The sequence below is a fragment of the Capsicum annuum genome, chromosome 9 (assembly GCF_002878395.1).
Source record: "Capsicum annuum cultivar UCD-10X-F1 chromosome 9, UCD10Xv1.1, whole genome shotgun sequence".
Lineage (NCBI taxonomy): Eukaryota > Viridiplantae > Streptophyta > Magnoliopsida > Solanales > Solanaceae > Capsicum > Capsicum annuum.
The window spans coordinates 177,781,735-177,801,168 of record NC_061119.1 but is presented as its reverse complement, the minus strand read 5'-3'; the positions used below and the strand labels follow the sequence as shown (position 1 = coordinate 177,801,168).

Here is a 19,434-nt window from a genome sequence, read left to right as displayed (position 1 = left end):
TGTTAATCATTATTTTCATCAAGTAATCCCAAATAATAATGTTTATGCTAAAAGTTTACACGTAATTTTTGTTGGGACCGCGTGTAACTCCGCACTAGTATGATATTGTCGCTTTAGGCCAAGCCCTCACGGATTTGTTTTTGGGCACCTCCCAAAAGGCCTCATACCCTCTATTTTTCCGATGTGGGATTGTGGGATTCCATTTGCTACTCAGCAATCCCCCCTCAAACCAAGACCACATCACTTGTGACCTCCCCGTACCGCCTCTACCAACCAGTGGGACACGCCGCTTGACCATCACTTGTCAAGAAAATTTTTGACACGAGGCATCAACCGTAGATCTCAACTACTAGGTCACTTCACATGATCTGCCAAACATTTGTACCGCCGTTATCATCCAACAGGACACGCCGCCTGACCACCACTCACCAGGAAGACTTTCGACACAAGGCACCACTGCAGATCACCAGTCTTGTCGTTACACCGAGAACTTTTTCACCAACCGCAGTCACCAATCTGATACACCCAAACCTGCGCTCTGATACCACTTGTTGGTAAAGACGGGCACACAATCAAAGAGCCCGACGGGGTAGCAATGGAAAATACCCAAGACTAAACTTTTCCTTTCAACTTGAACCAAGAGGAGACAAGAAAAGCAAGAAAAACAAAGTAATATGGCAGAAAATAAATTACTACACAAATACGATAGGGCAAGAATAAAGGCAATCACACAAGACACCAAATTTATGTGGAAAACCTTTCGGTGTGAAGAGTAAAAAAAACACGGGACCAAACCTCCACTATAATCACCAAAGAGTTACAATATTGTCCTCCAAAATGGCCACCAAACAAGTGCCAAACAACAAGAAACAATACATAATCCACAACACCAAACACTAGAGAAATAAAAGAGTGAAAGCACAAAAAATGCAGCTACTGTTCGGGACTAAAGAACAGGAGCTACAAGCCACCAAATCAAGCTACGTCAGTTCCTAATCAAATATTGAGATGAGAGGAACAATCAGTACAAAAATCATCTCAATTGGACAAGAAACGAAGCGGGAATCGCAATTTGAAGTTGACAGCTATGGCTGAAATTTAGGTGCGAAATCAGCTTTGTTTTTATCTCTTTGGCTGCTGAAAACTCTCTTTTTGTGATGGTGAATAAGACCTAAAAAGATCAATATATATGCCTCATACTAATGGAACTATGGGCAAAAGTGGGTTGGTCCAAATTGGGCTTATTTATTCACATAGAAAGAAAAAAAGACCCAATAACCTAACAATATTCCCCCTTCCAACTATGTGGAGGAGACCGTCATCCCGGCGATCATGCAACAATCTTCAAACTTCCTTCTTGGCAAAGCTTTAGTAATCATGTCGGAACCATTATCATCCGTATGAATCTTCTCAAGTTCAAGCAACTTAGAATCCAACACATCCCGAATCCAATGGTATCTCACATCAATGTGTTTAGACCGACCATGAAATATAGAATTCTTGCCAAGATGTATGGCACTTTGACTGTCGCAATGAAGCACATACCTCTCTTGAGCACAACCAAGTTCCCTCAAGAATCTCTTCATCCAAAGCAATTCTTTACAAGCTTCAACGGCAGCAATAAGCTCAGCTTCTGTAGTAAATAGAGCAACACATTTTTGCAACCTAGATTGCCAAGACACAGCTCCCCTTGCAAAAGTAACCAAATACCCTGAAGTAGACTTGCGAGTATCAACATCACCGGTCATATCTGAATTAGTATAACCACAAAGAATAGGCTTTCCTGTACCAAAACACAAACTCAGACTAGAAGTGCCACAAAGATATCTAATAATCCACTTCACAGTATTCCAATGTTCTCTTCCCGAATTAGAAAGAAAACGACTAACAACACCAACATCATGAGCAATATCCTGTCTTGTGCAAACCATTGCATACATCAAAATACCAACAGTTGAAGGATAAGGAACTTTCTTTATGTCTTCCTTCTCATCATCACTGGAAGGACACTGCTTCGTGCTCAACTTAAAGTGCATAGCTAAAGGTGTATTGACAACCTTAGCCTTGTCCATATTAAACCTTTGAAGTACTTTCTGAATGTACTTCTCTTGTGATAACCACAACTTCTTCGCCTTTCTATCACAGACAATCTGCATGCCAAGAATCTGCTTTGCTGGTCCTAAGTCTTTCATAGAAAAAAATTTACTCAACTCTTGCTTCAACTTTTGAATCCTGCAAGCATTATGACTAACAACAAGTATGTCATCAACATTAAGCAACACAATAATAAAGTCACCATCAGAGAATTTTTGCACAAAAACACAATGGTCTGAAGTAGTCTTCTTGAAGCCCTGCTGACTCATAAAGGAATCAAACTTCCTGTACCACTACCTAGGAGCTTGTTTCAAACCATACAAGCTCTTCTTCAATTTGCAAACATAATTATCTTTTCCCTTGACTTCAAAACCTTCGGGTTGCTCCATATAAATTTCTTCGTCTAAGTCACCATGGAGAAAAGCAGTTTTAATATCCATTTGCTCAGTCTCTAAATCTAGACTTGCAGCTAAGCCTAGAACTACACGAATGGATGACATCTTTACAACCGGAGAAAATATCTCATCAAAATCAACTCTCTTTTTCTGATTAAATCCCTTCACAACCAATCTAGCTTTATACCGTGGAATTGGTTTACCATCTTTATGCTTCACCCGAAAAACCCACCTATTTTTCAAAGCTTTTTTATCTTTAGGCAGCTTAACCAAATTAAAGGTATGATTATCTTGCAAAAATTTAATTTCATCTTCCATAGCATCAAATCACTTTTCTTTTTCTTCACTTTCCATGGCCTCATCAAGACTCTCAGGTTCTCCCCCATCAGTCAAGAGTACATACTCACTGAGAGAATAATGAGACGAAAGTATTCTCTCTCTTGTAGATCATCTAAGAGAACTCTCTGGAGCATCAACATCTGGCTGTTGATCAACCATATCAACTTGAACGGGAGCATCAACAACTTCTTGCTGGTCATTCTGAACATGATCATCATCTTTATTATCAACTTGATTTTCATCATCATGAAGATTTTCTTCAGGAGCAGTTGTCAAAGGAATTGGATCAACATCAACTAGGCTCTCACTACGCTGAGAATTAACCTTCTCAGCTTTGTCAAAATCTTCAATTGTTTGGTTTTTAAAGAATACAACATCGCGGCTTCTAATAAATTTCTTTTCAACTGGATCATAGAAACAATAGCCAAATTTATCTTGAACATAACCAATGAAGATACATTGTCTAGTTTTAACATCCAACTTTGACCTTTCATCCTTAGGAACATGAATAGAAGATTTACACCCAAAGACTCTAAGATAATCATAAGAAACATTCTTACCAGACCAAACTCTGTCTGGGGCATCACCATTCAAAGCAACAGTAGGAGATAAATTGCTAACATAAATAGCCGTATTAAGTGCTTCTGCCCAAAACGAATCTGACAGCTTAGTATCTGAAAGCATACATCTAACCCTCTCAACTAGTGTTCTATTCATCCTCTCTGCTAAGCCATTTAACTGAGGAGTCTTTGGAGGAGTTTTTTGATGCCAAATGCCCTGCTCTTTGCAATATCTATCAAAAGGACCAATATACTCACCACCATTATTTGAATGGATGCATTTCAATTTCTTTCCTGTCTATCTTTCAACCAAGGCCTGAAAATTCTTGAACACATCAAGTATTTGATCCTTGGACTTCAAAGAAAATACCCAGAGTTTGCGAGAATAATCATCAATAAAATTCACAAAGTAAAGTGAACCACCATAAGACCTTACTTTAAAAGGACCGCACAAATCAGAATGCACCAACTCCAGCAAATCGAGCTTTCTTGAAGGCGGATGACTCTAAAAAGAAACTCTTTTCTGTTTACCGGCTAAGCAATGAACACACTTCTTCAACTTTGCTTGTTTTACTCTAGAAAGAAAATTTTTCTTAGACAAACTATCAATCCCCTTCTCACTCATATGACTCAACCTTCTATGCCACAACTCTGATGAAGTATTATTCTCCACCAAATTTATCAAGCCTCTAAAAGTAGAGCCCTGAAATACGTACAAGTTAGACAACTTGTCACCTCGAGCAACAATCATCGAACCTCTAGTAAGCTTCCTCTGGCCAACACCAAGGGTATTAACATAACCCTCATCATCAACACTTCCTATAGAAATAAAATTCAGGCGAACATTTGGAGCATGCTTGACATTATTGAGAAATAGTTTGGAACCATTGTTACTTTCCAGACAAATCGTGCCAGTGGAAAGTACTCTAACTTCATCATTATTGCCCATTTTCAACATTCCAAAATTACCTGGAGTATAAGAAGAAAATAATTCCTTCTTTGGCATAACATGACAAGTAGCACCAGAATTCACAAACCAGCTTGACTCATCACGAAAAAGATTAATGGCATTCTTACCACAAGCAATAAGAAGATCATCATTAGCAACAACAACAGCACAATTTTCATTATCGCCTTCTTTTTTTTGTCGTCTTATATCTCTCTTATGCTTGTAATAATATTTCTTGATATACCCCTTTTTGTTGCAAGTCACATGTAACATTCTTGAATTTAGACCTTGACTTGCTTCTACTTTTATCTCTATCATTTGAATCTCTGGACTTGTTTCTCCTCCCTCTTCAGTAACCAAAACATCAGAGTATGAAGATGAAGAAGATGAAGCCTGAGATCTTCTTCTCATATCTTCATTCAAGACACCACTCTTACTATATTCTATGGTTACAATACCACCGGGAGTAGAATTAGTCAAAGAAACTCAAAGAGTTTCCCAAGAGTCAGGCAGAGTATTAAGAAGCCAAAGTTCCTAAATTTCTTCATCAAACTTTACACCCGTTCTGGACAGCTGGTGAAGGACACCCTGAAAATTATTTATATGATCAGAAATAGGACTGCCCTCTTTATACCTGATATTCATCAATTGCTTAAGCAAGAACAACTTGTTATTGCCAGTCTTCAAAGTATAAAGTGTCTCGAGCTTGTCCCACAAACTTATAACATGTGTCTCATTTACAATATGATTTCTAACATTATCTTCAACCCATTGTCTGATATAGCCACAAACCTGTAAGTGCTCAAATTCCTAATCCTCATCTGCCATGGATTCAGGTTTAGTAAATGCAAACACAGGTAGATGCATTTTCTTGACAAATAGAAGATCTTTCATCTTGCCTTTCCAAGTATGATAGTTACTACTATTCAAATATACCATCTTGCTCATATTTGCCTCCATCATTCAAATCGACAATCAACAACAACCAACACTCTGATACCACTTGTTGAAAAAGACGGGCACACAATCAAAGAGCGCGACAGGGTATCAGCGGAAAATACCTAAGACTAAACTTTCTCTTTCAACTTGAACCAAGAGGAGACAAGCAAAACAAAGTAATATGGTAGCAAATGAATTATGACACAAATGCGATAGGGCAAGAATAAAGGCAATCACACAAGACACCACTTTTACAAAATTAATTTGAGACTCAGTATCACGTGTATAAAAGCCTCTACAATAAGAAAATGATAATAATCTAATACATCACTATCCAAGACATAAAAGAACAGGAAATAAAAATGAGAAGGAATACAGGTCAAGACTCCAGAAGCGGGAGCTCACCACAAATCTAAATAATGCTGACCATGAACAAAATCAAAGACTGCACTAGCGACTAGTTCTTGGATCTGTATTAGAAAAGATGAAAAAAATGAAGTATGACTATAGAATACTAGTATCAGTAGACATTCTAGATCGATCGAGATTATATACTGATATACATCCCTTCATAGTGTCATATTGTAAGGTCAGTGACAGACCCAAAATTTAAGGACAGTGAGTGCTTACAAAATTGAAAAGCTGAAAAAAATAATCTCAATGAAGTTTGAACCCAAGTGAACACTTCCAGTGAAGCACCTTAAGATCAACCTAAATGCTGATGCACCCAACCAACTTTTTGTTAGAGTGGATGCTTTTATATGTTTTATACCTATTGTCATCTATTTTTTATGTAATTATACCTGTTCCAAGTCAAGTTTAGTGGGTGTTGAAGCACCCCAAATTATAACGTAGGTCCGGCCTTGTGTAAGGTAGAATCCATGGGGGGACTCACAAGGTTTATATATCCCGTTTGAAATTATTTTTTGCCAAAGAACATCATTATCTCTCTCAACATCACCATCTGGACTTGAACCAGGGCAAAACCCAATGTTTTCTTTCAAGAAAAAGGGGATTTTCTATGATACCACTAGAAGTGCAAGGCCCGTGTCAGCACGGGCCCAACAATAGAATATATGGATTGTAATTTTTAAGTATTAGGATTTATCTTGGAGTAGAAAGTTTGAATAGTAGAATATTTTCATTAGTATGATTGAGCTCAGGGGATCACAAACTTGTAGCACAACTTCAAGTTGGAGATTTGGCCTTGGTATTCAAATTCAAATTGAATAAGTAACTCTTGGTGTTCAAATTCAATTTGACTACTAACTATTATCTCTAACTAATGACATTTCACTATCACTTGACATTTGAATTTCAGCTAAGTCTTGAGTGAGTAGACTATTTAGAAGAAATTACAGAAGTCACAAGGGAGAAGCAGAAAATGTCAAATAAAGTACTATTACGTTTGCAGATAATGCATACCTGGCACGAAAGGCAACTCCAACCATCCAATCATTCGTTGAATAAGCATTCATAAATTTACCAACTACCACCTGCAAATAAAGAACTGCGAGCTTCAGATAGTAATGAGGTCAAAGCCTATATTTGTAAGGAAAACAAAATTAGAAAAGGGAGGAGCATAGTTAAAATCAAGAAAAACACGACATTGAGAACCTTTCTAGCTGCTTCCCAACTCATACCTTTAATTACTTCCATTTACAACAAAGTTCAGGACGACGAAAACCTTAGGCGTTGTTCAATCATATTTGGAGTCTCTTAACTCAATTAAGACATTTGAATCTTCACAAACAACATTCATACATTACAACAGAAGCACAAAGAAGAAGATTGAACCCAATCAAACAATCCCAAAATAACTTATTTTCAATAAAACAACCTCTTGAGACTTTTATGTACCAACAACACTTTCTGCAATTAAAAGTAACACAAAAACTATACGTATTCATGAGAGTTTTATGTGTCATATTTCTCTCGATGATTTAGTTTTGCATCACTTCCCAGTTTGATTAATTAATATTTATAAGAGTAATTTATAGTCAAGTTCACCAGCAACAACAGTTGATATTCACCCTTTCTTTAATTCTCTCTTAACATCTAAACTCAAAAGACTAATCCTAATATAAGAGGGAATCTATGACAACTATAACATATTGATATATCTAAAATGGAATTATAAAGTAACAAACTTTATTCTTTCTAATTGTAGAAGTAAAAATCTGGCAATTTTCATCAACAACAATTCTTTTCCAAAGTAAAATTAGATAAAGTTAACTTTTTAGACAATAGAGCATATTCTCTATTCCAATACTTTGATGGTATGTGTTCATTTTTATTTTTTAAAATTTATTTTGGGTATGTTTTTATGTCAAATTTTTTATAGTATACAACTTGCAGTTTTTGGGTGTGGCTTCTTTGCTTTCTGGTTTATGTTTTTTGGGTATTAACTGGAGGTTTTCCGTTCTAATAGTCTAATCCTATTGACTCCTTATGAATATTATCATTGCAAATTTAGTTTAATGATAACTTTTTTGTTACATTCTGTTTGCTGCACGTTCTAAAAGAATTATAATTTCTAAGTTGGTAGTTATAAATATAAACTATATAATTTAGAACGCTAAAGCATTAGGTCCTTTAGAATTTATGGCCAAGTAATGATGAAAAGGAGGAACAAGGATAACCATAATTCTGATAAAAAGTTTTCATAAAATTCACCAGCTAAAATTGTGGTGTATATGTGTCAATGACATGTTGAGTTTCCATACCGAGGAACTAAACTGAAATAGTTTCAATTTGGTATTCCATATGTACTAGTGAAGAACCGAAAGCCACCCTAATGGGAAAAAGATGACATGGTTGCTGTAGAATTTTGCATTGAGCTAGCATTGGTTTGCTGCCAATTTAAGAGAGAGCGTGCAGAGATACTATTTGGATTTACACGTTTGTTTTTCTTTTTGGCCTACGAATTGATAGAAAGATCTATGACTATGTATATTAACCTTCTACGAGGAGTTGCCTCAATGATTTGGATGTATAGTTTTGGACTAATATAACCATTAGAAATACATGCTATTGTACAAATTATATTAAGCGATTAATTACCAAAGACATGGAAAAACTTGACAGCATTGATATACATTAACTTCCAACTGCTAAAGAAAACATATTGAAGGTGAGAAAATGATAAGACAATGTACAGATAAGCACATATATAGACATAGTTCAGTTGGGTTTTATTATGTTAGAATAAAAAGACAGCAAAACAATGAAGCAGAGTTTACAGGTTGAAGAGCAAAGCAACAAGATTGCTCAACTGAAATCTATTTTGACCATGTCTCTGCAGCATCATCGGGACTCTATTTCCCTTTTAGCTGCTTTCAATAATATACTTGTACAAATCCTTGATCTTTGCTATCAAAACTTCTCTGTTAGTAACAAAAGGTAATAAGAAGAGAGGTAAGCTAGGATGAACACAAAGGTAACTTTCACTAGTTCATATACTAAGAAATGGGAATCACCTGTTGGGTTTGAAGATCAAGTTCTTGTAGGCAAACCACTACAGAGGAAGGGTAGATCCAAAAAAAAAGTGTAAATAAGTTCAAGATAACATGGTGATCATCTACATAGTACAAAGCTTAACCAAAGAATCATTGATGAAACCTGATGCTAATTCCTATGCAATATGGTTCAGAGAAAGGATTTAACTTAAGCATAAGGTTTTTTTTTTACCCTATCAGTGTAAGTATTAGTTATAGAAGATCACTTACTTTGTTTTTCAAGTTGCTAAACACATTATAGAGACTATTATACTGACCAATAAATTCTCGATATTGTGAAAACTTGACAGTGTTAAGTGTATATAAGTTAAAATACCAAAAGTAAAGGATAAAAGATCTAGGAGGAACTAATTTCCAGAGATCTTTCAACATTTGAGAAAACACATACAGTGTAGTATAAGAGTGATAAATATTTTAACTTACACCGGTGTAACCAATTCCTACAAGCTTAAGGACACTAGGAATTAAAGGAAGCCTGTCAATTGCCTGCCACAATTAAGTAAGTCCCTTTGTCAAGTTTGCAATAGTTTCCAATACCTGTACAAAAATGGAACTAATAGAGGTCCTAAGTAAGAAATTAGTAGCTAGTAAGTATCAATACCGAGATCACTCTTGTAGAGCTCCAAAGCAGAATAAATGCAGCAACACCCAATGAACTGACTGCGTACTTATCATCAACTTTGTTCCACTGAAAGAAGAAATCAGATAGGCATCAAGATTTTAGAGCAAACCAAGAACCAAGTAAAGTTGAAAAAGCTAGTAGTATGTCTTATCTCCTTACAACTTCTTGAATTTTTTGGACAAGCTTTGATGGCAGCTTAGTGGTTGCCATTTCAGTTGTTGTGGGCTCTGCTGTGACAACTTCTCCAGTTGATGTTGCCACTGAGACAACATTCCTTTCCATCTTTCTACCAGCATCACAGCTCATCCACATCAAAGAAATTACAAAGGTATTAAATAATTTAAACATCCAATGCAAAACTTTAAGGCAATGAGTGAGCAGAGTATCCAATATTCTTTAACAAAAGACACAATTAACTTTTAGTATAAAGTGCAAATTACTTCCTCCATTCTAGTTTACACGCATTTTCTTGAATCTTTGATCTACTACATTACAACTTTACAAAGTTTAAAGTATATCTTTAACTACGTTTTAAAGTTACCCATTTAAAAAAAAACTATGTTTTTGTCACTGTCGTATAGTATAACATAACATCTTATACTATGTTTTTGATTGAGCATTCCATACGACAGAGAAGCTACTTTCTAATTATAGGATTGAAAGATCATCTATCTATTAGTAATTCCATAAGTGGGATCTAGGTAGAGTGGTATGTATGTAGCTTTACCCCTGGCTCCCTAGCTTTAGAGGCACTGCTTTTGTTCTCCCATCAGCTTAAGCTCAAAGAATTCATCGCAACCATCCCCACAGTGAGCCAATGAAATGGAATTGGAGTAGAATAACCTTAAAAGGAGGTAAAAAATGTATAGCTACGTAGAAGCCACCAACATTTGCTGCTCGTAAAAGTTATTAAACCTTAAATGAAGTAGAGATTTGATCATTATTGTTCAAACAAACTATAATTTTATATCAGTCAACAGAAAGGGGAAAAAGAGTACTAAAAACAAAAAATTGATATCCTAATAAATGAAATATCATGATCATCGCTACAAAAAATAAAAACTATGTCTTTCTGAAATGAATTTTAACTCCTCTTATGTGATGTATAAGCAGGTCATTATGATAAATGATTCTCTTATGAACATATCAGCAAACGTAGAGGAGTAAATTAAATTAATTTGAGAAAGAACACATACCAAATTCATCATTCAAAAAAGAACTGGTGTACCGCAAAGACATAAATTTCAAACATTACATAAGATAAGCAATAAATAGTCTTGAGGTTATACCAAAATTGGGAATCAATAGACTTTTGGACGGCTCTAGAGAAGAGAAAGTCGTTGTTGCTGTTCTATTCATCAATGAAGCTGCTGTGTCATCTATCCAAGCATAAGATTCATTGTATCCTGTCGAAATCAAAGTTGAAGAAATTACAAAAGATCCTTGAAAAAGGAGCTTATACATAACACAAATCGAACATGTTTATGAATGTGATGTTTTTGTCCTTTTTGTTCACAAATAAGGATATTCTGTAGATTTTTCAAAGACTGATTATGTGTAGACTGATGCTTATCTTGTATGGTCAAACTAAAAAAAGAAGATGCATAAATCATACTTCTTCAAAATCTATAATTGAAGCCCATCTGCATCTAAATATTTAAGGATGTATTATGTACCAAGTTTTAACTTTTGGCACTATCCTAATTTATAGAATTCCAAGTCAAAAACATGTTTATCCTTATTATTATTATTATGATGATGATGATGAAGAAGAATTATAAATGAACTACTAAAATCTCATAATCATAAGTTCGTACAAACCAAAAAAACTGATAAACTTACAGGACCAATTTACAGTTCTGATTGCAGCTTATTAGAAAGATAACTAATTAAGCTAGAGATTGGAAAAAATAGAGCTAAGATATGTAATCAGAAGAGCAAATGAAAGAATATGTGTAAAGCGTCAAAGGATAACTACTCAATTAGTACACCATACCTGTAATTTTTCCCATCCCCTTCACCTCCATCGCTGAAATGTAATTTTTCCCATCCCCTTCACCTGCATCGCTGAAATCTAACCCCAACTCAACCAAAGCTCTTATTATGAACTGTTATGGGCTTAGAACTTCAACCTGAGGTGAAGTTACAGTCCAACAATAGAGTGGATTTGCTTTAGGATTCGGGATTCGAGAGTTTGTTACAACTTCCATCACTTCAATCACCAACAAAATCCACCAAATTGCTTCTCTAGCAAACCCGACAGCTACAACAGTCTTTATCTACTCAAAGATAGATGAAATTTAGAATAGAAGCAGAAAGAAAATGTTAAGAGCAATTAGATAAAACTCTTAGCCTAGAAGGAGAGAGAAGTTTGTGGAAATTTGTGATGGAAATAAAATAATGAGTGGAGAGAGGAGATAGGGACAAACTTTTGAGATGCTAGGCATCCATTCGTCAATAGGAGCAATACACGTAATACATAAATAACATTAAGCAATACATGTATCACCAGATTGATAGATGAAATGTCTAAAATATCCTTGCATAAATTTTTTTTGACATGAAGCACCTAGGTCGAAACCGGTGCTTCTATATATTAGAAATATCAATGATCCATGAGAATGAATATATATGAGTGGTCACAATAATAATAAAGTAAAGGAAAAATTATCAATTGAACGTTGTACATGTTCGAATTTGTATTATGGACCTTTACTTAGCTCTTCGTCATCTGAATCCTTCAACCCATAAAAATACAATATTTTAAATCTTTTTTTCATTCGATGAATGTGTGTAATGCAAACGAGTACACGTAGGATTCCACGTCATTTTTTAATGACACATAAGAATTTTTTTTAAGAAAAATTAAATACATCCCCCGTACCCACCCCAACCCCCTCTTTCTTCTTCTCTTCTAATGAACCTCTCCCTCCTCCCACCTTTATTTCTTCTTCTTTATCTCCAATCTCACCATCGCCGGAATGCTACCAGAAGCCACTAATACCCAAAATCAAATCGACCTTTTCCTTGTTCTTTGTATTTCGATTAGAACCCACCAAAACATCATTTTTGGTGGAGCAACGGACAACTTCAACAACAACAACTCAACCCTTGCTTAAGCAAAATCAATCCTAAACTGGTCACGATGTCCGCTGCTTTATTTTCAACCATTAATGGCAAGTTTCATTTTCGACGAAACTCTTCAACAATCATAGTCCACCCACAATCAAACATTCGAAAGAGGAGGGCAGTGGATCTATAGAATTGTTTCACAACGGAAAATAATTTTGCTTTCTGCAAAAAAAAATATAAGTAAACAATAGGAGAAAAATTATATTTGAAGTATTAAATTTAATAAAAGATTAGATTTTTGAGGAAAAATGAATATCTGTAGATATCGAGATTTTAGACTGAATTATAACAAAATTTGAAGAAAAAATGGGTAATTTTTGTTAAGTACAATTGAAGCTTTTACGGTTGTCACTTGTAGCTTGTTAAGAACAAAATCGAAGCTTTTACGATTGTCACTTCAAAAAAAAATTTGAAACTTTTTAAGATCAAAATCGAGATTTGAGATTGAATTGTCACTTGGTTGGGAAAATTATAGTTTCTTTTATGGTTTGAGAAGATATTTTAATTCTATTTCAGGAATTAAATAAAGCTTTGAAGGTGATAAAAAATGGTGAAAATGAAGGGGCGGGGCAGGGTAATAAAACTACAGTAGGTGGGTGGGGTGGGGGTTGTAAAGAAGAAATAAGTGGCTATATTATTTATTTAAATTATTTTTAATTAAAAAATTGTATGCATACGCGCTTTTATATACATGAAATCACGCATTTGTTTCAATTTACCTGTTAAGTTTCCACCTAGGATTAGTAAACAACTAGAAGAGTTTCATATGTCGTGATTATTTGAGTTTAAGGGTTCAGATGACAAAGGTCTAAATAGAGGCGTTCACATTACAAATTCGGATAAGTACAAGGGTTTAATTGATCATTTCACCTAAAGTAAAAACAAATGTAACAAGACATAAATACAATGTATTTCTCAACTCGAAAGCATTTGCTACAAACTTCAATATCAATAAATTTCTCAATCTTGCACATGAGTCACACCTCTTTATCAAAATCATTATTTTTCATATCGTGTGGCAAATCAACCTCTCATACGAGTAATAATGCAAGAGACAACCCAAAACGTAGTATACGAAATAGTCTTTTCAAATATCAGGTCAAATATTAACAAAAATCTCATTTTGGATAGCACAATAAATACTTCAATCTAATATTTTGTCTAATCAATATATGTCCTATACAATAAGTTTTTGTCCAAGTTAAGTCTGAAGAAAAATAAATCACAAATTACCTTGAAGTCGAGTCGCAAGCCACTAATAATCGTACAATAACCTTTTTCTTTAGAATGACCTTGAAATGCTCTCCATCTATCAAATACATGTTCTATATGTAAATACGACTCCATCGATACACATATTGCTATATAAAATTTTGAATCAAATTCGGGTCAAAATTTAACCTTTGAAATTCGACAATGAAATAAGATTTTTTTTAAACAATTTTTTACCCATAAAATAAGAAACTCAAATATGAGATTTCATGGAAAATTGATCTCAAATAGGACCACAAATCATCAATTTACATATTCTTAAACTTGGAGAAGAAATTCAAAAATCTATTTCTTACACACAATTAGTCAATGAATGTAATGATAAATCATTGATAAATTATCAAAAGAAAGGTTAAAAACTTGGCCTCACATAGAATTTTTGAAAATCCCACAAAAATTTCTTCTAGCCAAGCTTAAAATTTCCCCAAAAGTGTAAATAAGAAGTTGCTCAAGTTCGCAAATGAGATACAAAATTTAATCCTAGATACTTCCTTCTTAGCAAACATGGAGCATCTATTACGATCTTGAAGGCAACATGACTCGATGCTTTCCAAATGCGAAAACTTACCTCACACGATCGACCTAGTCCCTCTTTACAAATGCAATCAGGATCTCATTATGGTAGGAGACCACCCGATTCTTCTTTGCAAATGCAATGAAGGCATACGAGCATGCAATGTTATATAAAATTTTTCTGTACCTGAATAAAATGTAAATTATTCCTATGATATAATGGCTCTAATTTATACATGAGAGTTTATATAACTACTGATTGAGTTTTGATCAAAGTGATTGAAAATCGACCTCTAACTATACTTTCTTAATGGTGAAGCTATTTCATGAAAAAGTAAGAAATATGCTTGTACGAATCTTTTCATCATGGAACTGAATTCATGACTTGTGCATCTAGAGTACAAGAAGTTGTTTGGTTGAGATATTCTTTTAGCATTTGAATATAACAAAGAATTTTGAAGGTCTCAAGATTTTATATTGTGGTTATCAAGTGGCTATTGTATAGTCGAAGGATCCTAAGTATCACAACAAGATCAAACACATTGGCATCAAATATAATTTTTGAAAAGATATCATAACAAGTAGAGAAATAAATTTATAATACATTACTGCATAAGAAATAATAACTGATCTTTTTACAAATTTGATATATACATACTTGTTTGAAAAACATCTCATGGCTTTAGATTTCTGTAGAATATGATCATATTTCTATATTGTAAAATGACTTGGTTGTTATAATATTTTCATCAATATTCGACTCTTGAATTTATGTCCATATCTCATATGCATATAATGACATATTTTTACTGATAAAGTATGTCAACAAGTCATAGATTGATGCTTTCACACGAGCAATAATTGTCCTTACGTCAAGAAAAGTGGATATGAATTTCACCATCATGCTATGACTTATTTTGTAAGTTAAATATCAATTTCTCTAAGAAGATGTGTGTAAGGATCATTAAAGAGAGAAACAAGGATTAGACATCTAGAAATGTTCAAATCAAGATATATATGGTGTTAAAAGAGTAATGAAATGAGACATTCAAATTAATATAAGGTGAGAACACCTCACATATATTTTATGTCATATGTTCTTAGTGAATATAATGAATTAATGATTTATTGAAACCTTATTTGTTGTGTGAGACCCTGAAAAATTACATTAACTTTTCTTTTAACTAGCTTTTGAAGTTTTAATTAGTATTGTTATTTTACCATGTCACTAATAAACATGAATAATTTGACAATGCATTGATGTCTACAAAAATAGTTGATTTGAGAAAAAATAAATTTGAATAAAACAGAAAATCAATTAAAATTAATAATTTAACTTGTACACACAGGACGATTATTTCAATTACCATAAAGATATCAAGTGTAATTGTGAATACCAAGTTAAATATGAATTTGAGTTCATCTCGTATGTAGATGAGAAATCGAATAAATAGGTACTGGAGTAGAAAATGATGTTTGAATATTGCGTAGAAAATGATGTTTGAATATTGAGAATAGCATTGTTCTTATGTCAGTAGTGAATCTTTTCTACGTGTGATTGAATTCCTATGTTGAGCTTTTATACAACCTTAATAGGTTACAAAAATTATACCTCTTAATGCTCCTTAGTTGCACGGATTATTTGTTGGCATGAATTGAGTGTGCTACTTGCATGGTGTAGGCTAGCTTGGGTTTATCCCATCATGAGCAAAGTGGAATATATTGAAAATTTGTTCATGAATTGCTCTATGTGGACTCACCCAATCCAATTAGTAGAAATAAAGAATTAAAGAGGTTATTATGTGAGAAACTTTTTCTTAATCAGAAAATTTTTGCTTAGGAAAAAACATGTTACGTGAATAATAGGAAACGATTTTCCTCATAACCTCTACCTCTATTTTATAAAGAACATAGCAAGGCTACTTGGTAAAAAGAGTACAAAGATTTTCTCTCTTAATATTCCTAAAAACATACATAGAAGCACCACTTAATGTTGATCTGGGTAGAAAATTTGTATGTTTCAATCCAAACTTCAATACTAAGTTTAAGATCCAAACTTCAATACTAAGTTTAAGAACAACTTTTAAAATTATAATCAAGTTACAACTTCAAATACAAGTCCAAATGAATAATCAAATGAACTATCAAAATGAAGTGTTTATCAACATTAAGAAAGAAGATGAAACAGAAAATCATAGAATCAAAGGAGCAACTCTTCTGAAAAGTCAAAATTCATTGTAAAAGTCATAACCATTCAATCTGAAAAGGTGCCTATTCAAATTGCATCCTTTCTCTTGGTGTCTTTTCAGAAAAAATATCTATTCATTTTCCATTCAAATTTCTTAAAAACCCAACAATCTCTCACGTGAATGAGAAATAACTATTTTAACAAAACTTTTATGGACAAGTGTGTAATCAACAAAAAAAGATTAATTGCATCTGGATAAGCAGATTTTTCTTTGAACTTTCCATAGTGAACATGCATCGGATGTACTTGGTCAATCCATATATTTGATATCTTTGAATCGCCAAACTTTAATCACCTAGACAACATAAGTCATATAACTATCCTTTTATCATCTATGGTTCTCACAGTTTTGTTTGTTTCATCCATGAACACATCCTAGTTTCATAACAACATATAAAATAGGACTTTACTAACATTCTCCTTGAAGCGGCTTCCACTTTACCTTCACATAGATGATTCCTAAATGTTTAATCCTATAAATCAAACTATTTGATCAAACCTGCCAAACTTAGAAACCATTAAAAAGCTTCAAACCATAAGCCTTATCCTTGTTCTCTCAAAATTGTCTTCATCATAAGAATGAGTTGGGTATATTAACAATGTTGATCCGTTAGTCACAACTTTATTTGATCTCCTTGAACCTAACTCTTGGGATCTTCATTCCGCTAGGTAGAGTTACCGCCATGCTAACTTGTCCTAGGCCGTATACCCATTTCCTTTGATGTTCTCTCAACTTCATCTCTAGATAAGCCTTTTTTAAATGGATTCGATATATTATTCTTTGACTTCACATAGTTAAGAGTGATAATTTTACTAAAGAGTAGTTCTCTAACAGTATTGTGTCTTTGTCTTATATGAAAAGATTTATCATTATGCATCATGATCCCTCTCCTACTTATCGGTGCTTGGCATGACAGTATATACATACTAGTGCCAATTGTTTAGGCTAATAAAGAATATCTTCTACAAAATTCCAAAGCCATTCAGCTTTTTCACCGGCTTTATCTAATGCGGCAAATTTAGATTCCATTGTAGAGCGGACAATACATGCCTATTTGGATGATTTCCAAGAGGCTGGTCCTCCACCTTACGTAAATAGATATCCACTCGTGAATTTTACTTAATTCGATGCGGTGATTCAATTTGCATCACTATATCCCTCAATGACCACTAGATATTTATTATAATGCAAAGCAAAGTCTTGAGTGTATTTTAAGATACCCCAAAACTCTTTTCATTGCCATTCAATGAGTTTTATTGGGATTATGCGTATACCGACTTATTTTAAATAGCACATGTTATGTCTTTTCGTGTACAATTCATGATATACATTAAACTTCCTAACACTCTTGCGTAGTCCAACTGTGATTCACTTTCACCTTCATTCTTTTAAAGTGCAAAGTTCACGTCTAATGGAGTCTTGGCAATACCGAAATTCAAACTTGAACTTGTCAAGTACCCTTTCAATGTAATGAAACTGTGACAAGCTAACCATTGTGGAGTTTTATGAATTCATATTCCTAAGATCACATCCAAAATTTCGAGGTCTTTCATATCAAACTTGCTCTCAAGCATTCATTTTGTAGCATTTACATCAGAAATGTCTCTACTAGTGATTAACACATCATCCACATATAAGCAAACAACAACTTTGTATAGTGGCGGACCCAGAATTTAAGGATAGTAGGTGCTTAAAAAATTAAAAAGCTGAGAAAAAAATAAAAAATGACCTCAATGAGGTTCGAACTCGGGTCAACACTTCCAGTGAAGCACCTTAAGATCAACCTAAATGCCAGTGCACCCAACCAACTTTTTGTTAGAGTGGGTGCTTTAATATATTTTATACTTATTTTTATATATTTTCTATGTAATTATACCTATTTCGCGTCGAGTTTAGTGGGTGTCGGAGCACCCTAAATTATAACGTAGGTCCGCGCCTGACTTTGTGATTTGGTGTGTCTTTATTGTAAACACATTTATCGCATTCATTTATCTAAAATTCATCTACCAACATGGCTTGGTCAAACTTTGCTTGCCATTGTTTGGGTGCTTGTTTTAGTTCATAAAGTGACTTAAAAAGTTTGCACAACTTCTTTTCTTTACTAGGAACCACAAAATCGGGTTGTTCCATGTAAATTTATTCCTTCAATTCTTTATTTAGGAATGCTGTTTTCATATCCTTTTGATGAATTTCAAGATCATATACAACCACCAAGACAACTAACATCCGAATTAACGTCATCCTCATTGTAGTCGAGTATATATCAAAATAATCAAGGTCTTCCTTCAGTTTGAAGCATTTCACTACATGTTTTACCTTGTATTTATCAATAATACCATTTGCTTTCATTTTCCTTTTTAAGATCCATTTATAAACTAAAGGTTTATTTTTTGGAGGAAGATCAACCAACTCCCACATATAGTTTCTCAAGATTGAATTGATCTCATTATTTACTGCCTTTTTCCAGAAGGATGAGTCTTAAGACGACATCACTTTTTTAAACTTTTGAGGCTCATTTTCTAGAAGAAACATTACAAAATCTGATCCAAAGAAAGTAAGTTGATGTTCTTTAACGTGTACTATGCCTTGGATTCTCATCATTATGTACATTCTCGCTTGGTTCACCTCGAGGTCATTTTGACCCTCCACTAGACTACTCATGTCTAGTTTTATACGAATAAATGTGTTCAAAGAACTGAACATTATCTGATTTAATTACCATATTTTCAATGACATCCGGATGTTCAAATTTATGAACCAAAAACCTACATGCTTTATTGCTTTTAACATATTCAATGAACATGCAGTCCATAGTCTTAGGTCATATTTTTACCCTTTTAGGAATAGAAACT

At 33.9% G+C, this 19,434-nt stretch overlaps 1 protein-coding gene across 8 annotated transcripts; it reads right to left on the bottom strand.

The window, feature by feature from the left end:
- Window positions 1-8,347: 8,347 nt before the first annotated feature.
- On the bottom strand, window positions 8,348-11,872 carry LOC107842379 (protein CURVATURE THYLAKOID 1B, chloroplastic). Of its 8 annotated transcripts, none has more exons than XM_016686187.2 (7): window positions 11,413-11,872; window positions 10,706-10,822; window positions 9,576-10,259; window positions 9,396-9,482; window positions 9,218-9,280; window positions 8,756-8,793; window positions 8,348-8,662 (listed from the first exon to the last, which is right to left on the bottom strand). In XM_016686187.2, exons 3-7 carry the CDS (start codon window positions 9,762-9,764, stop codon window positions 8,605-8,607), a joined length of 435 nt encoding a protein of 144 aa, XP_016541673.1. In that variant the 5' UTR covers window positions 9,765-10,259; window positions 10,706-10,822; window positions 11,413-11,872; the 3' UTR covers window positions 8,348-8,604. The 8 variants fall into 8 exon arrangements, with proteins under 8 accessions (XP_016541673.1, XP_016541676.1, XP_016541678.1 ...); XM_016686190.2 differs by having other exon boundaries at window positions 9,576-9,717; window positions 11,413-11,867; XM_016686192.2 differs by having other exon boundaries at window positions 9,576-9,702; window positions 11,413-11,867.
- Window positions 11,873-19,434: the final 7,562 nt, after the last annotated feature.